Raw genomic sequence first — 18,185 nt, 5'->3', positions numbered from 1 at the left:
GATCTAAAATGCCACAATATTCAGAGTGATCTGGAAATATTTTACCTGTAGGCTCCAGGAGTGTTAATACATGTGGCTCCATTCTGACAACCCTGAGTGGTTCCAGCATATATCTGACACTCGTTCACATCCACAGCACAGGTGGGACCCTAACATGACAACAAGCTCAGGATCAGTGCAGTGCTGTTACTCAAAACAATGTGTTGGAAGTCATTTAAAGCAGTCATACCTGCCAGGTCTGTGGGCAGAGGCAGTAAAATGCATCCAAAAGATTTAGGCAACTCCCAGAGTTCTGACATGGGTTGCTGCTGCATGTCTTTCGCTGGATGGTCTGACAGAATCAGGAATATATCATATAAATATATTGGGTTTTTTTTGTTTGTTGTTTCACATTGGGTGGTATTAAATAAAAAAAACACTTATTTTTATTATTATTTTTATTTACCTCTTCTACGGTTTGAACTTTAGACTCAAGTCTGGTCACTTTTGTGTTCAACTCATTCAGCTTATTTTGGACCTCTTCAGATGGGCCACTGTTCTTTATTGTTTCTATGTCATCTTTATTGGTTTTTATCTAAAAATTCAAATATAACAACTTTATACATCAGAGATCAGTTTATTAATATATCCACATAAACATATACAATTGCCCAGGGCAACATAACACAATTCATCACAGCCTGTATTTTCGTTTAGTAAAAGAATGCATTAGCAAACCTATTTGTTGCATGAATTTAATCTTAACCTGGAATCAGAATCTGTTTTGGAGGCTTTTCATTATCTTACCTGCCTTAATTGCTCAGTGAGGTCCTCATTCCCCACTTTCACATGACCTGTACCTGAGGTATCGAAATGGATGTCTTTATTGTTTCCCGGGATAAAAGTAAGATGACCATCCTTAGATATCATACGAGGCCTACAGATAAAGTCATCATTAGTCTTGAGCAACAGGACACCAAATTCTGAATCATGAAAAAGAAATCCTCTCTTCATTAAGCAACATAGGTTCCACTTTTACACAATTGCCTTACTAAATAAAAAAGGAAATAAATCCCTTAACTGGTTGGAACAAGGTTGCAGTATCATTTATTTCCATAAACATAATTTAAACAAAACACTCAGATCCTGAAGGATATCATTTATTTCATTTAAATAATTTACTCTGCTTCTATACACACAAAGAAGTCTGAGAAGTCTAGTGATCAATGCACAGCTGAAAGTACAGGTACTAAAGTAACCCTGTCTACTTACTGGGCATTGCTGATGTCTCGCTTGCTCCGGATGTGGACATGGTTACCCTGCTCACACTCTAGTCCACTGAGGAAAAGGAGAGCAATTAAGGGCCAGGACAGCTGATGTGTCCAAGCCATGCTGAGAGAGAGTATGTCTCAGGATGCTCTTCAGACACCACACTGCAGTTGGAACTAAAAAGTGACTTAAAAAGTGCACTTTGCCCCAAACTGTTGGTCTGAGACCATCACATTGTCCAATAAACTAAACTAAACCATCCGAGGACAGGTTGAGCAGGTATAGAGTGGCAGTTAATTTATTTTACTACATCATTACCAACCATCATCATGTGATTTTTAGAGATCAGTAACTACAGTTAAGGTGCGGAACGTCTGCACTTCCACCCCCCAAAACACACACACACACACACACACACACACACACACACACACACACACACACACACACACACACACACACACACACACACACACACACACACAGAAATACTAGGGTCTCGTGTTTTTCAACAGTTTTCAGTGCAGTACTTTGAACACCTCTGATCTATTATTAGGTAAAGCTTAGCAGTAATTAAGCAGTGTTAATTAGGAAATTCCCAAGATTTTTGTACAACAATAAAGAAACCCAACAGTACAATATATATACAACTTTATTGATATTTTCAAATCCAAAAACTGAACATCTTAAAAATTTCAAGGACTCCAAATAAACATAAAAAATGTGTTTCTCATGACACCATGAGACTGATGAGTTTGGCCACTACATGAACATTTAGACTGTTCCCCAGAACCCGGTACTGCTGCTTCATTGAGATATTTGATGGAAAGCCTGAGAAAGTAGAAAAAATATACATAAAAACATTTTTAAAATGGTTGATAGAAGTTACCAGAAATAATTTGCACTGGAAGACAAACAGCATGATAGTTACATATTAAATCCTCTACATGAAGTTGTAATTGGTTTTAAAGGGCAATTCTCAACACATTTCTCAGTCCACATGCAAGAAGAAACACATTAACACTCTGTTTTCACTCTAACTTATAGATTTATTTTGATATAAATGTTAAATATGTTTTTAATCAAAGTCTGAACTCATCTTTCCTTTTTATTTACTCAGTTCTTACTGAAATCTGGTGGGAAGCCCATAAGGTTGGCGATCTCTCTGGGTGTGAAGTATCTTAGCTTTAGCCGGGACAGCTGCTGCAGTTTATCTTCCTCAGATAACACGTCCAGTGACTTAAAGATGCTCCCAAGTTCCACATCTGTACACGACTGCAAAACAGAACCGGTTCCTTCCACGTAGTGCCCATATCTAAAGAACAAAAAGACAATAAAAATTAGACTTGGCAGTCAACACACAAAAAAAAGAATGCCTTGAAGAATAATTTTGAAGGCTCACCCTTTAGTGAAGCACACTGATCTCCTGCAGTTTGGATTCACTATGTCCATGAGCAAAGCGTATCTGAGCAAGATCTTCGGAGGAAGCAAATAACTGTCTATGTCTGTTCCTTGTCCATCCTCCTGCAGGAAACCTTCTAGTCTTTTTACTGTCTGTTCATTGTCCTGAGTCCTCTTCCTCTGCAACTCCTGAGCCGTCTCCATTTTATAGATTATAGCCTCGTCTTCTCTAATGGCACCACTACAATGGCTGTCGGGGATCATGGGATTGTCTGTGGCTGAGCTGGTTTCTGACTTCGGAAAGCCGTCTAGAATCTTGAAGAAATAGCGTTTACACAGTGTACTGTCATGAACTGTAAAAATGCTCATTCTTAGCAAGGCAATCCTACAGTATGCCACATTTAGATTAGTAAAATGTGTGTGCTTACCTCTGATGTTTTCGGAAATGAGAAGGAATCTTGGTTATCTTTTGCAATAAGAAAGTAACGCAGCCTTGAGTTTGGTATTCCAAGCTGTAAAAATAAGTTATTTTTATTTCAGCAACTGTCTCGCATCTTATTATTTATGCTAAGGCAAGTTCTTTATTCTGTGTGCATTCTCAACAAATGCTAATTAAATGCTGTAATAAAGTTTTCGGCTACGTAAAAGAAGTCTGCCATTTGGGCAATTTTTTTTTTTTTTTTTTTACATGACTGTATTATTACAAATTTTAACATCTGAAGATGGTAAAAATGTGCATATATTGATCTAATTATAATTATTAATAATAATTCTATGATAATTCTCATTGTTTATAATAATTAGAACTATCTATAAATAATTATATACATGATATTTATTAAATGTATTATATTATCCATTAATATAATACTGATATCATTTTAATGATCCATTTTAAAATAATTATTATCGTTGTTATTAGCATCATTAATTCTAATGGTGTAAAATGATAACTGGGTTGAAATACAGAAGGGTGATGCTCACACAAGTGGGTGATATCATGAATTCCTGAAAGTTGTATCTACAGTCCTGCAAAGTCTTTATCAATGCATTTCTGGGGGGAAAAAAATGAGTCAGATAACACTTCTAATCTACACAATTTCCAATTTCATTTGGCTCTAGCACATGTTCCTTTCATTTAATCTTCAAAATCAAAATGTCCTGTTGTTTTTCTCCTGTTGGTTCCTTTGTACTAATCTTCCAGTAATACTAAAAAAAATGGCAGCATAAATGGCTGCATTAACAACGACATGGTGAGAACAAATTGCTTAACCCAGAACAGTGTTTAATAGCAGCAGTCTCAAGATCAAGAGACAAAAACTTGCTTATATCCCATTCTACCTTGCCGAGGACGTCTCAAAGCCTTTCACGTTCTCCAGCAGAATGAATCGGGGCGTCTTGTTTAACCTATGAACAGAGCATGAAGATTTTTTTTTTTCCACAAAGGAGAGATTTTTTTCTTTCACAAAACAGAATTATATGAAATATCTCAATGAAGAACAAATAGCAATGTGTATAAGGTATATTCACATCTGAATAAAAGGTGTTGTTGAGTGAATGAGTAGATGAAAAGGCCATTGCTGTAATGACTAAAGTAGTCATGACTAATGAGGTGATTACAGGAAATCTACTGTCCATTTGAAAGCAACTAGATTAATAAAAAAAAGTTGATTAATAAAATCTGAAAAAAGTAGTACTAAGAACAAACAATATTGTATATAAAGCAAGCATGCTGAGAGCACAGATTAACCTGACCTTGGCAGAATGTCCAAGATGTAGAGAAAGCTTTTTGTTCTGGGGTCGTTTACATCACCCTGTAATCCAATCCTGTATCAATAGAAAAACACATTAATATGTTCTTTTATTAACACCAACAGAGGGATAAAGTGATGCAAGGTTGAGATTACCTAGTGAAAGGCTGACAAGGAGGACTCATCAGAATCATATCAAAGTCCAGTTTATTGAAATCACTTAATGTCATTCCCTGGATCAAATGAAACAAATATTAATTTGAATCAAAATGCACAGCTTTTTCCATAAGCTTTATCAAAATGTGACATTCATAACGATATATTATTATTTGATTCAGAATTCAAGATTGATATCCTCATGACATCACAGTTTATTACCCAAAATCCAAGACAATCCAAAACTGAAGCAGTTTATGTACAATATGGACTGTTGTTCTAATGAAAACTATCTATCTATCTATCTATCTATCTATCTATCTATCTATCTATCTATCTATCTATCTATCTATCTATCTATCTATCTATCTATATACATATATACTTTGTCTGAGTCATAATCTTTTGTTACATACATGAGCGAACCTTTTATTGAAACAAACTAAGGACAATAAGCCCAGTAGCTGGTGCATCATTACCCATGCTGACAATGCACACAACCTTTACCCAACATTAAATCCACTAAGTTACTCTTTCACTTAAAATATTGGAGGAACTGCTGGTCATGGGACGAGGTGTGACTAGGTCTGAGTCTAACAAGGTCTCAGTCTAAAAAATGAGTAAAAAAAACAAACAAACAAAATAAAAATAAATGCTCTTTTTTCCACCTTTTCCAAAATCATTACAAAGCTATTGTTTATAGACTTAATACACATTGTTTGTTTCATGAAATGCTCTTAAGAAATAAACATATGCTGTCTTGAGTTAATCACTTTATGACTCTGTCACTGTCTCGTTTTCTTTAAGATGTGATTTCACATTCCTTACATGTAGCAGAGTGTCATATGTTTATTCACATAAAACTGTATCATCTATATTACTATGGAGTGCAGCAAAGCAAAGTTTGGGATTTTTGTCAAAAGCATCCTGCCCCTATAGGTGACATGAAAAAACAGCACAGTCATGCTAAAAGCAATAATCCAGGTATTGCATTATTTAGAAGGCAATTCATGCTGGGTACAAGTTACTTCTATACAGGAAATGAAGAAAAATTAGTTATGAGTTTTTTTCCCCTAAAATAAGTGCAAAGAATGACCACAACAAAGCAATTCTAGTTTATCTCCACTCTCTCAAACAAACAACTATAAAAAAAAAACACTAAAATGTTTAAACTAGAGAGCAGTGACAGATGCATGAAGCTCGGGTTTATGTTTTTCTTTACCTTTTTTTGCCTGCTGTCCAATTTAGCATAAATAAGCATGAATTCATTCGAAAACAAAAAATAAAGCTAATTATCTGCTGCTTACTTCAATGGTTTTGGGTAGCAGTGTAGTATTTTGGAAGTTGTGCCTATAAATTTCGTTTGCTGTCGTGTTCACGTCCACTGCGGCTACCACTTCAGCGGGGACGGCGCTTTCTAAACAGGAAAATCAAAAGGAATCAGTTCTGCACCAGAATCTTCCTTAGCCGGTTTTACACACTGATTTACACACTGTACACTGTGCACATTAAAACTCCGGTTTTGCAAATAACCCTCCAAAACGGTTTGAGTCGCACAGGACTCGAAAAAACACTGATTCTTTGCACAGACACTTAACTTGCACAGACTCAAAAAACAGTCCATTTTTTGCAGACTCTTTTCTTTAACTTACCTTCACATTTTTTTTGTATTTATTGCATTCCTATTGTCGATGACTCTGAATACTACTGGAAGCTGTAAATTTCCCATTGGGAGGAATAAAGTATGTATGTATGTATGTATGTATGTATCTATCTATCTATCTATCTATCTATCTATCTATCTATCTATCTATCTATCTATCTATCTATCTATCTATCTATCGGATCTTGATTGCTTATTTAAAAGAAAAAAAAAACATTGCACACAATTTTATTGTATAAGTGACTGTTTTCTACAGATATTCTAAAAGCCAAGTCTGAATATCCTGACCAATTTCACCTAAAAACATTACTATGCTTGTAGACATTTAATAATGCCAACAAAGCTACCCAATAAGCAAAGCTGACAGGGAACTGAAAAGAAAATACTGATGACTAAACAGTGAAAGAGCACCTACACCTATATTGTGAGGTTTCCACTAAATCTTCCAATAATACAGCTGAGTCACTGCACTGCTTTTGCAGCTACTGCAGAAGCACAACTCATCCTACTTTTATAAATCTGTTCATATTTTGCCTATTCAAATGGCTAGCCTTATTTTTCAAAAATGTATCCTTTCTTTTTGTATGATGTTTTACATCAAGACTTATTTTACTTTTATTATTACACTTTATTGCATCAACTGAAGGAATACTGTTGTATGTTTGCATTTATAGAATTTTTTTATTGTTTAATGTTCAGTCTGGGTTACAATAATTTTATTTATTTGGGAGAAATACAAAACAATTGAAACGAATGTATATAATGTATATAAATCTAATTTATAATCTAATAAATGCTTAATTGCAATAACTTGAGCCGATTATGTGATCTGCACCTCTGGTTCAAGAATCACATTAGTGAGTTTTTACACAAATAGGAACTCTTAAATCATACTAGTTTACAGTTTATACAGGATATTATTACTATTTTATATATTTTTCTGAACCAATTGTATTTTCTTGAATTCTACATATATACATACATACATACATACATACATACATACATACATACAGACAGACAGACAGACAGACAGACAGACAGACAGATAGATAGTTTAAAAAAATTGTCTGTGCAAAAAAACTGAGTGTTTTAATTGAGTCCTGTGCAACTCAGTGTTATGTGCAAGCCGGACTGTTAATGTGCATAGTGTACAGATATAGTGCAGTTCAGAACAGAGAGCAGTGTCAGCACTGACTTTTCCCCCGGGTAGAATTAAAGACCCGCATGGCATGGGGGAGGAACGACCTGCTCAGCCTGTCAGAGGAGCAAAGCAGCGACAGCAACCTGTCACTGAAGCTGCTCCTCTGACTGGAGATGATAAGATGTTAATAGGATGCTAACAAGTTTCGCTAATATAGGAAAAAAAATATATAAAATTAAAGGCACATAGTAACCAACAAATACCTCGCAATGCATAATGCATTCCTCCAATGCCACTATACAGTTCCAAAACACGGAGCTTCTCCATCTTCTAACAATCAAAGTCTTAACTCATAACAATGTGGACAGTGTGCTACCATTACACGTCCGTCTGGAAACAACTTCAGCGCAAGAACGGTTCCGCTCTTCGCCAGACTCAGAACTTCTTTGCAACGGTAAATTATTAAAATTAGTAAAACAGAAAAGTAAAAATCAATCAATTAAATAATCCATCTATCTATCTATCTATCTATCTATCTATCTATCTATCTATCTATCTATCTATCTATCTATCTATCTATCTATCTTCACAGCAAAACATTTTTTGAGCAAATTCTGATAATGTAGTACATTATGTACGCACATCATACCTGCCAATGTCCATATTCTTACGTGGTCAATTACTTATTAAACGTATCACTGGCCACGTTACTTTATATGATGTCACATCAATTAAGTCATTTCTATCAAGGGTTTAGTCACATTCATTTTGGTATTCACTTAAAAGGACAAAAACAAATGCGGCTTTTCAATTCCAAAATTTTATTAGTCACACAAACCTCCTCTGTTTTGGGCATTACAGAATTTACGTACCTAAACAGGTAAAACCGGACAATATAAATAATATAAATTAATAAGGAATATAAAGTATATTTAACAGCAGCATTGTCAGCTAGACAAGGTATCCCACTATTCCTGAATTAACACAAACGTTTTCATTTTTGCCTTTTTTTTCATTAAATGGCACATAACCGTTTGCTTTTGGTTAATGTGTTTAGTTTTTGGTCACATTTTTTTTCTAACTTCATTCTGTCGTTTGTTATGAATAAACTTACATCATGAGTAATTTTGGCCTGTATGTGTATCTGTATGTCGTGTATGTGACAGGATTACATCTCCATAAAAGCTGCTGTCACACTAAACATGCCTGTGTCACAAACTTTATCTGCACCACTTATTAACTACTATTTAGGACAAACTAAAGATTGCTATGTAGCACGTTTTGGTGTCGGTGTTGCTGAATAAGCGTCTCGCTGCGTCATCAGCACTGTGTGTTCCGTTCGGTCATTTGCATGGGGAGAGCAGCGAGTATAAAACCCAGGCTCCTGCGCTCAGCTCAGCTTTAGGTGGTGCACAGATTTGCTGTGGTGTTCGGTCAGTGCAGAAGTGAGGACCAGGTGGGCGTCGCCGGCAGAAACAACAACTCAACTCAACTGAACTCAACTCAACAGCTCAAACAAAATGGCAAACCGAACCTCAGCAAGTACCCGCCAGCCATCTTCATATACAAGGATTTTTGGGGTTGAGCGCAACGCGTCTGCTCGCTCCAGCTACTCGAGCCGTCAGTACTCGGCTCCGGCGCGCGCCTCGCGCATCTCCTACAGCACCTTCTCCGCTCCGCCGTCGGTCGTCGCGAGCAAAAGCGCGCGCGTGCGAACCGCAAACCTGCCCCGGCTCGCATCCGACCCGCTGGACTTCGCCCTGTCCGATGCCATTAACACCGAGTTCAAAGCGAACCGCACGAACGAGAAAGCCGAGATGCAGCAACTAAACGACCGCTTCGCCAGCTACATTGATAAGGTGCGCTTTCTCGAGCAGCAAAACAAGATGCTGAGCACCGAGCTGATACAACTCAAGGGCAAAGGAACATCCCGAGTGGGAGATCTTTATGAGGAGGAGATGAGGGAGCTACGACGGGAAGTGGACCAGCTTACCAATGAGAAGTCCAGGGTGGAAATAGACCGAGATAATCTGGCGGAGGATATTGAACGTCTAAGAGAAAAGTATGTATGAACTTCATTCACTACACGAATCTGTGTGTAATGTTCCGGTAGTTCCAATACTTCTTTAGTGCAGCCAGATTATTTGGTCATGAACTAATCTACACTTCCATTACTATTAAAACACCTACACTACTGTTTAAGGGCCAAAAGTATGTGGACCCCATGTGTTTCCAAAGTGTACCCACAAAGTTGTAAACAAACAATTGTATAATTGTCTATCATCTAAAGACTATTGTATGTGCTACCAAACACTGTGTAAACCTAAATCTTTCTATGATAATGCCTCTAATCTTCAGGTTTCAAGAAGAGGTTATTCACAGGGAGGATGCTGAAAACAACCTGCAAGGTTTCCGCCAGGTGTGTCTATTTTACTGACTCCTTAAAGTTCTGACTACACTATGATGTAATTTGGCTTTCCTCTGGAATGTTTGGCAAAGAAGTTTTGTTTTGTAAGTATGGCAAGGGGGGGCATGTGGGTAAATGACAAAGAAAGCTGTTGTCTGAGTGGAGGCTGTTACTTGTAGATGGGGGAAAGTGGTGCATTCAGACAGTGAAACAATACAATAGAGTATTTAGAGTATTTAGAGCCATCTGCCACTTCCACCTGTCTAACCTGTAACTTTGCAAATAGGCCCAGAAAAATACTGTCCACTACCTTGCTGTAAAATATAAAACATATAACTAACGTTGTCCCTGTTGTAATAAGTAGCATTAATTTGTTTTTAAATTGGAAAAAATCTTCTGATGGCTGCATTTCACTGATGTGTTGAATCTCTGCAGGATGTTGATAACGCATCCCTGGCTCGTCTCGACTTGGAGCGAAAGGTGGAGTCTCTACAGGAGGAGATCGCTTTCCTAAAGAAACTTCACGATGAGGTATACGACAGCTCGGTCTTTTGTACCTGTTCAGATTTAAACATCACGACAGTTTCTTGCACGTGACTGTGAGTGTTGCTGAGCCCTGAGTGGATCATGAGATTGGAAAAGAAGGGCATTGGCATGGAGATTAGCAAATTATATCGAGAGGATGAAGAGTATTATTAGACTAGTCCTTGCAAAACAGGAAAGGGTCAGGAGTAGTCTGACGCATGGAAAGAATTAACAAAATACAGTAACTTGAAACACAGACCAATATATATATATTGAATAATATTGAAACTTGGCAATGCATGAATTCTGTTCTGTGGAACACAAGATGTTCCTTTTTTTTTCTTTTGCAAAGCTTCCAATTTGAAAAGATCCACATGAACACCCAAGCTGTCCTTTTTGACTTGCCTGCAGGAGATTGCTGAGTTGCAGGCCCAGATACAAGATCAGCACATACAGATTGACATGGACGTAGCTAAGCCTGATCTGACCGCTGCACTGCGGGATGTCCGCCTTCAATATGAGAGTCTGGCTAACAAGAACATCCATGAGGCTGAGGAATGGTACAAATCCAAGGTCAGGTTCCAGACCTAAAATTATCATTTGGACCTTTTCTAGTTGAGATTTTTTATAGTTATTAGAGGCAAGATAATAACCAGGTAAACCATAAGGTAAAACAGCATTAGATGAAAAGAAAAAGTAATTGATAATTTAATGCAGTAAATACTGTGTATGTAATACAAGAGTAATGTTCATGATTTTGTAGCGGTTATGTCAGTCGTTTGTAGTAGAAGTTCTTTCCTACACTGTGTGTGTCTTCTCTAAAGCTGCAGGTTACATGCAGTGCTTGCATTCCCTCTGGGTGTCTGTGCACAGCAGATGGTAATGCCTTGGTTTATTGGAGAGATAATACAGATGGCCAATCACTGAAAGCACACCAAACAATGGATTACTGAACTGTTTTTATGTGACTGACAAGCACAGTATTGATGAGCTTAATAGATTAGGCTAAAGTTGACCTAAAACCATGATTAGACTAAACCCATTAGCAAACACAAAAAAGTGGTAATTTAAGTATTGTGAAGCTAAATATGATGGAAAATAAAGCTTTCTTTATCCATTTTGCTTTCTGTTGTGTTACTTTCAGGGAGTAATTTGTGTAGAAATAAAAATGGGATGTAAAACAAAGGGCCTTTTCCTCTCTCCAGTTTGCAGATTTGTCTGAGGCTGCTGCTCGTAACATGGAGGCCATCCGTCATACTAAACAGGATGCAAATGAATATCGCCGCCAGGTCCAGGCTTTAACATGTGAGGTGGATTCGCTTAAAGGCACTGTAAGTATACATTCAATAGCAATAGTTGTATAGTGTGAAAATGTCCCTACCCATATCTCTACATTTATGTTTAGAATGAGTCTCTAGAGCGTCAAATGGCCGAACTGGAGGACACCTTTGCCATGGAGTCATCTAATTACCAGGACACCATCACCCATCTGGAAGAAGAAATCCGCAACATGAAGGATGAGATGGCTCGTCACTTGCGTGAGTACCAGGACTTGCTGAACGTCAAAATGGCCCTGGACATTGAGATTGCTACCTACAGGAAGCTTCTGGAGGGAGAGGAGAGCAGGTGGGTCTATTGTACAATTTCACTCATGTTTAGGCTCATTGTAGCTTAGGTGTCTTTTTTCATTAAATGATTTGGAATCTAAATACTGAGTGTGGTCATTTATAATGCTAAAATGTGTATACATACAAAAAATAATTCTAGAGCAGATTTTTCACCACTTCTGTTTTCCTTACATGAATATTAAGTAAGGCTTCTGTGCTTACGCTTCTGTGCTTACGTTACACTGTAAAAATCTCTCTGTCCTTCAACAGGATCACCACACCATTTCCTAATTTTTCTACATTTAATCTGAGAGGTATAGTATACTTCACTTTAATTTAAGACCTTATTGCATTTATATTGCTGAAAAGCATCATTGTTGGACCAAGTCACTGTTCGGCTCCTTTTACAGGTCTCATAATAGGTCATAACTCACTTCTGAATGACGACTTCATAAATTTTTCTGATTTTTTTCCCCCCTCACAAATTTGGCATAAAGCAAGTCCATTCTGTCTCTATGCAGAATCCATGATAGAAACCAAACCACTCATTGAGAACCTGTCCAAGAAGGTGTTGATTAAAACCATAGAGACGAGAGATGGTCATGTATGTAAAAAAATACAAATCATTAACACTGCAAATACAAATACCGATAACCATTGAAAAAAATGCAAATGATCCTCTCCTTTTCTGCTATGTATTTAATTACAGGTGATTAACGAGTCCACTCAGCCTCATGAAGACCTGGAATGAACTGCATGCAAAACCTTTAAAAGAAATGCTCACTGAGAAGGCGAGCGCTGTAGCGGGAGGAGATATATCCGTGTGATATTTCTGTTTTTGTGACACTAATTCAGCTTTAATGTGCCTTTTTGCCACTCGAGACAGATCTTCAGATAGAGATGTGTCTTAAGTAGAATAGGGTTTGTAGGCCAGTGAAAACCAGCTCTATACAGTATTTCTGTTTTCCTAAACCGCTATAGTTTACACTCTGCAAGTTGGACCACAGCAATAATCTTAGCAACATTGATTTTTTTTGTTTTCGGTCATCTTGCAGCTTGACCAACATGAAATGATGTCTTCAAAATCAAACCAACAAATAAAGTCAACACACCTTTATGAAAATTATCTTGTGTGCTTTGAATGAAATTAGCTGTTTATAGAGGGTTTGTTTCATAAACATATGAAAAACTAGATAGATAAAATATGGAGATGATGAGAGCGAATGTGTGCTACTTGTAGACTGAGATGAAATAGAAAGAGTCAAAAGACTTTTATTGTCATTTCTACTATACACAGTGGTACACAGTACACGGTAAAAATGAGACAACTTTTCTCCAGAACCCTGGTGCTACACTAAACATCACAGAGCTACAACACACAGCATAAAGCTACTTAAAGTGCAGAGAGTGTGTGCAAGAATAAAATCCATTAATGTAAGTGTATGGTAGTTTAGAGAATGTTTCTTAAAGACACAATCTCAGACATGGTCTGTGCTTTGAATTATTTTAGTTGTTGACTGAATGCAAATCTACCCTCAGTGATCATGCTGCTGGAAGTAAATGTCTGCAGACTGACTCTCAAATCTGCATAACACCCCCTAGTGCACACAACTTTACAAAGCGCAGATAAAACGTCTTTAAACTGCAGCTATCAGGCTCCAAAGTGACCAATGCGTACAAATAAATGGGCAACAAACTTTGGAGCCACGTCTTTAACTTTATCCTCTTACTTCAATTTAATCCTTAATCAAAGCTCGTGTTCCTAGTCTCGCCCGCCCCCTAGTGGAGAGTGCGCAGCACTTTACAGCACTACAGACCACTGATCATTTTTACGAGACACACAAGTTGTTTGAGAATTTTTATAACACATATAACAATATGACATAATATAATTAATAATTAGTTTAATTCAGACAACAAAATATCTGATTGGCCTTATTAGATTACTAAATGTATCTATAAAGATGATGAGGTTTTCATTGGGAGTAAGGAGGATGGGCAGGATTAGAAATGAGTTTATTAGAGGGACAGGGCATGTAGGACGTTTTGGAGACAAAGTGAGAGAGGCCCGATTGAGATGTTTGGACATGTGCAGAGGAGGGACATGGGGTATATCAGTAGGAGAATGCTGAGGATGAAGCCGCGTATCGAATCAGCCGGTTCAGAGGGACTCGTGAGTCCAGGGATTTGATGGATTCTTAGGAGTCAGATAGCCCCCTCTAGTGGAAGGATTATGTCAAAAGCAGGCAAAATCCCTATCACTATGGCCCAAACTGCAGCTTTCACATTTCCAAGAACGGAGTTAGTGCTCTATAATCTGCTTTATTTAACATTACACCAAAAATATTTGTCACGAGTTAAACTGTTGTGTTGTGTCACGTCAGATATTAAATCAATAAATCATAAACATGAATGCGTTGACTCCTTGTGAGTCGGGTTCAGTAACTTCAGTAACTCTTGTGATGGAGCCTTTGGAGGATATTTGTTATGTTGTTATTATCAGGATATATAACAGTGGTGACGTTGTGGTGTGTATGTTTGTGCCGGGTTAGATAACTGACCCACTGACTAAATAATAAATAAATGTCACCCGTTGTTCAAAGTTGTTGTTGTAACTGTAGCAACAAGTAGCTGACTGGATTGTGCAAGAAACTTCCTGTCTGGTCAGAACCCAGACGGATCTGAGGGACTTGTGAGTGCGATTCGTTGAGTGCCCTCTAGTGGAATTCCATGACAAAAGCAGGCGGAACCCCTACTGATTCAGGTGATCGTGAGATTTGGATTCTAATGATTCAGAAGGATTTCTCATCTCTAGTTGGAGCAAGTAACTGAACGTTAATGACCAACGCAAAACAAGGTGCAGCGCTTCAAGAGTTGGTACCAAACTACAAGACATAAAGGTTCTCAGAGAACTCAGCGGTGATGTCAGTCTCTCTTAAGACAGCGTCTTTCATCCATCCATAGCCTCTGTCAACATTTGGTTCTTGAATATAATCAAATATATGTAGTATTTCTTACTGTGAGATTTCAGCAAACCATTACATGTATTTCTGCACATTTCTACCCATTTCAACATTGTTTTCACATTCTTTTGGCAGATCATTTAGTTTCTTTCTTGAAATAAATGGTCAATGTTACCAAAATGGACTGCTGATTGAACCAGCCTGAAAATGAGTACAAATAGCTTGGAATAGTTTTAATAATCTTATATTTAGTTAATCATAATCACAAATTGAAATGCTTAGATTAACTCGTCTATAACTAAGTTATTTCCATTTGCTAGAATGCTTTTGTAGTATATTCAGTAGACTAGAGAAGACCCTGACACAGTAATGTTTTACTTGATTTAATTTTTGTTTATATTTTTTAGACACTCAGAAATAATCACTCAAAATACACGGAAATGTACACTGAGAAAACGACTCATTGACAGTCATTAACTCGATCAACATTTATAATCCAACAAATCAAGCTACTCGGTAGTGGCAGTCATCAACATTATGCATCCCAAATCACATCTTATTAACCAGGGTGCACAGGGTTAAGCTAAAATTTGCTTCAGGTTTTTAAGTGCAAAAGAAACTAGGTTTAAAAAGCAGCTTAACATTTCCAAACCAGATCCTGGGATATTGGAAAGATTTTGCAGAGTAAATAATTTTATCGGGCAGTGCTTCCTAGTTGGGTGGCTTATTTGTGGCAGGAAACTAGAAGTCCAAGTGTCTTAGCCTCTTAGTGAAAATACTTTTTCAGTTTAACATCGATATTCATTACAAGTGATCATCAGCAATAACTTAATGAAAAAATAGAATATTAGAAAAAATTTTCTAGAGTTTCTAGAATTTTAGAGTTTTGTAGTACTTGCTATGTTCTCTTTTTGCTGTAATGACTGTGCATACTCAATTAACTCCACAATTTTGTGTAAAAACTAAACTAATGATTGATGTTAGATAAAATCCATTAGCATGCAATGTGGTTCATTAGAAAAAACGACTCGTAAAATCTGACATTTTGTACAAAGGACAACATTATAGACTTATCAAAAAGTGTTAATTAAAATTCTTTTTATTTCCATTAAACAAAAACTTCTGAATGTTAATGTGGTCTCAGAATTTTGAAAGCTACTGTAAATAAAGCTGCTTAACAACTTTGTAAATGTCGTACATTTTCATTTGTGTTAAAATACTATCCATTTCTTTAGGTGGGCAACAATATTTAAACAACATTCCAATTATTTGCTTACTTTTCTAGATGTTGCACAATTGTGGAGCATCATGCTCACTTGATTAAGAAAATATATGGGTGTTTTGGGGTGGGAGTTAATTTCACACAATATACTAAAGTCCCAAAAATAATAATAACAATAATATAAGGTAATTTCTTTGAATGACATAAGCAGTGTCGGCACCAGGAGCGGGAACTGGGGGGCGTGGCCCGGACACTTGAGTCATTGTGCCCCCTTACTTCTCAAAATAATAACGAACTTAATAATTTAAAAAAATGTTTTACAAATTGTTTTTATTATACCATGAATACTGGTTAAAGAATGAAAAGTATAAGTAGAAAAAAAAAAATTACTAACCAATAATGCAGTGTTAACATAGTCAGCTAATTACATACACACTTCTTGTCTTCAACGTCTTGTTCTTCAAAAATGTAAATCCTCCTCTCGTCGTCTGCAGCTCTTCTAAAGGTAAGATGCCCTTTTGCTTTAGTAGCTACGTTTGGTTATATGCTGGTGGTTAATTTGCGTGTGTTTTCATGAGTCTTGCACTTTTTTATGATAAATTATGGTTTACAGTGAGTGACACGTTTAATATTTTATGTTTGTATGATAATAATGTATAATAATTATAATAATAGTAATAGTATGTGAACGAGATAGCGATATATATATATATATATATATATATATATATATATATATATATATATATATATATATATATATATATATATATATACAGTGGAACCCGGTTATGTCGATGTCCTAGGGGGTCGCCAAAAAGCATCGAGATAACCGATGATCGAGATAAACGAAAATCAAAATGGCGGCAGTATATTAACGTGCTTGAAATTTCTTTATGTACATGATGTGCGTTAATAAATGAGAATGTGCATGCACGTGTTTTTGAAGGGTTTTTTTACACAACAGCGTTGCCACGATTTGTTTGATGCTAGGCATCAAGGCATGCTATAAAAATACATACAGTACATGTTTATCTGTCAGGAATCCACCTGCCACGCCCCCTTCGGCCCCCTTCGGGGTGGCAGGTGTTTTCTCGGCCGCTTTCTCTGAAGCTCCCGGCTTCAATCACGCACATATGGTGCTTGTTTATCATCATCACCAGCTCCTATTTAAACTTCCACACACTCACTGTCCATTATTGTTGGTATATGTTGGTTCACGGCGGTCGTTGTTATCGCGCATGCGTATCCCGGTACGTGTCTTCCCACCAGCACTCTCACCGGCTGCTCTTTTCTTCCCAAAGCGCACCGCGGATACCCCCCGATCCTGCCGGTGTTCATTCTTTGCTTTTGCTGCTCATCCCACGTTCCGTGCCGCCAAGCGCGGCTTTCGCCTCCCGTTCATCGCATAACATTTAACAACAAAAGGCATATGTGCAGTAACTAACAGCAGAGATTCACCAGTATACAATACAACACCTGGAGCAGCTGTAAGGTTGGATTTTTCCGCCACTTCCGCGAGTTCTTCCGTCGACTTAATATGGTTGTCGAGGTAACCGAGGGGTTCCACTGTATATATATACAGTGAGGAAAATAAGTATTTGAACACCCTGCTATTTTGCAAGTTCTCCCATTTAGAAATCATTGAGGGGTCTGAAATTGTCATCGTAGGTGCATGTCCACTGTGAAAAAAAAATCCAGAAATCACAATATATGATTTTTTAACTATTTATTTGTATAATACAGCTGCAAATAAGTATTTGAACACCTGAGAAAGTCAATGTTAATATTTGGTACAGTAGCCTTTGTTTGCAATTACAGAGGTCAAAGGTTTCCTGTAGTTTTTCACCAGGTTTGCACACACTACAGGAGGGATTTTGGCCCACTTCTCCACACAGATCTTCTCTAGATCAGTCAGGTTTCAGGCCTGTCGCTAAGAAACACGGAGTTTGAGCTCCCTCCAAAGATTCTCTATTGGGTTTAGGTCTGGAGACTGGCTAGGCCACGCCAGAACCTTGATATGCTTCTTACAGAGCCACTCGTTGGTTATCCTGGCTGTGTGCTTCGGGTCATTGTCATGTTGGAAGACCCAGCCTCG

General features: G+C 37.3%; 3 protein-coding genes across 5 annotated transcripts in view; 1 reads left to right on the top strand and 2 right to left on the bottom strand.

The window, feature by feature from the left end:
* The window catches only part of cubn (cubilin (intrinsic factor-cobalamin receptor)), a 29,474-nt gene extending 27,752 nt beyond the window's left edge, over positions 1–1,722 (bottom strand). The window contains exons 1-5 of the mRNA XM_083557148.1: positions 1,252–1,722; positions 787–916; positions 446–574; positions 230–331; positions 46–149 (exon numbers count right to left, since the gene is read on the bottom strand). Of these exons, the coding sequence (XP_083413274.1) occupies positions 46–149; positions 230–331; positions 446–574; positions 787–916; positions 1,252–1,370 (584 nt within the window). The 5' untranslated portion in view covers positions 1,371–1,722. The remainder of the gene's footprint in view (positions 1–45; positions 150–229; positions 332–445; positions 575–786; positions 917–1,251) is intronic.
* Positions 1,723–1,888: 166 nt separating this feature from the next.
* trdmt1 (tRNA aspartic acid methyltransferase 1) lies at positions 1,889–7,782 on the bottom strand. Of its 2 annotated transcripts, XM_083557254.1 has the most exons (10): positions 7,627–7,782; positions 5,864–5,973; positions 4,557–4,633; positions 4,405–4,476; positions 3,991–4,056; positions 3,634–3,703; positions 3,078–3,161; positions 2,651–2,964; positions 2,376–2,563; positions 1,889–2,079 (listed from the first exon to the last, which is right to left on the bottom strand). In XM_083557254.1, exons 1-10 carry the CDS (start codon positions 7,688–7,690, stop codon positions 1,979–1,981), a joined length of 1,146 nt encoding a protein of 381 aa, XP_083413380.1. In that variant the 5' UTR covers positions 7,691–7,782; the 3' UTR covers positions 1,889–1,978. The 2 variants fall into 2 exon arrangements, with proteins under 2 accessions (XP_083413380.1, XP_083413381.1); XM_083557255.1 differs by lacking the exon at positions 5,864–5,973 and having other exon boundaries at positions 7,627–7,777.
* An 843-nt stretch (positions 7,783–8,625) lies between these two features.
* vim (vimentin) lies at positions 8,626–13,025 on the top strand. 2 transcript variants are annotated; one of them, XM_083558738.1, is made up of 9 exons: positions 8,626–9,425; positions 9,722–9,782; positions 10,206–10,301; positions 10,707–10,868; positions 11,501–11,626; positions 11,701–11,921; positions 12,173–12,216; positions 12,424–12,506; positions 12,612–13,025. In XM_083558738.1, exons 1-9 carry the CDS (start codon positions 8,884–8,886, stop codon positions 12,651–12,653), a joined length of 1,377 nt encoding a protein of 458 aa, XP_083414864.1. In that variant the 5' UTR covers positions 8,626–8,883; the 3' UTR covers positions 12,654–13,025. The 2 variants fall into 2 exon arrangements, with proteins under 2 accessions (XP_083414864.1, XP_083414863.1); XM_083558737.1 differs by having other exon boundaries at positions 12,400–12,506.
* Positions 13,026–18,185: the final 5,160 nt, after the last annotated feature.

Source organism: Silurus aristotelis (assembly GCF_946808225.1).
Source record: "Silurus aristotelis genome assembly, chromosome: 1".
Taxonomy (NCBI): domain Eukaryota; kingdom Metazoa; phylum Chordata; class Actinopteri; order Siluriformes; family Siluridae; genus Silurus; species Silurus aristotelis.
The sequence above is the reverse complement of the archived record's forward strand: the minus strand, read 5'-3'. Positions and strand labels throughout refer to the sequence as shown.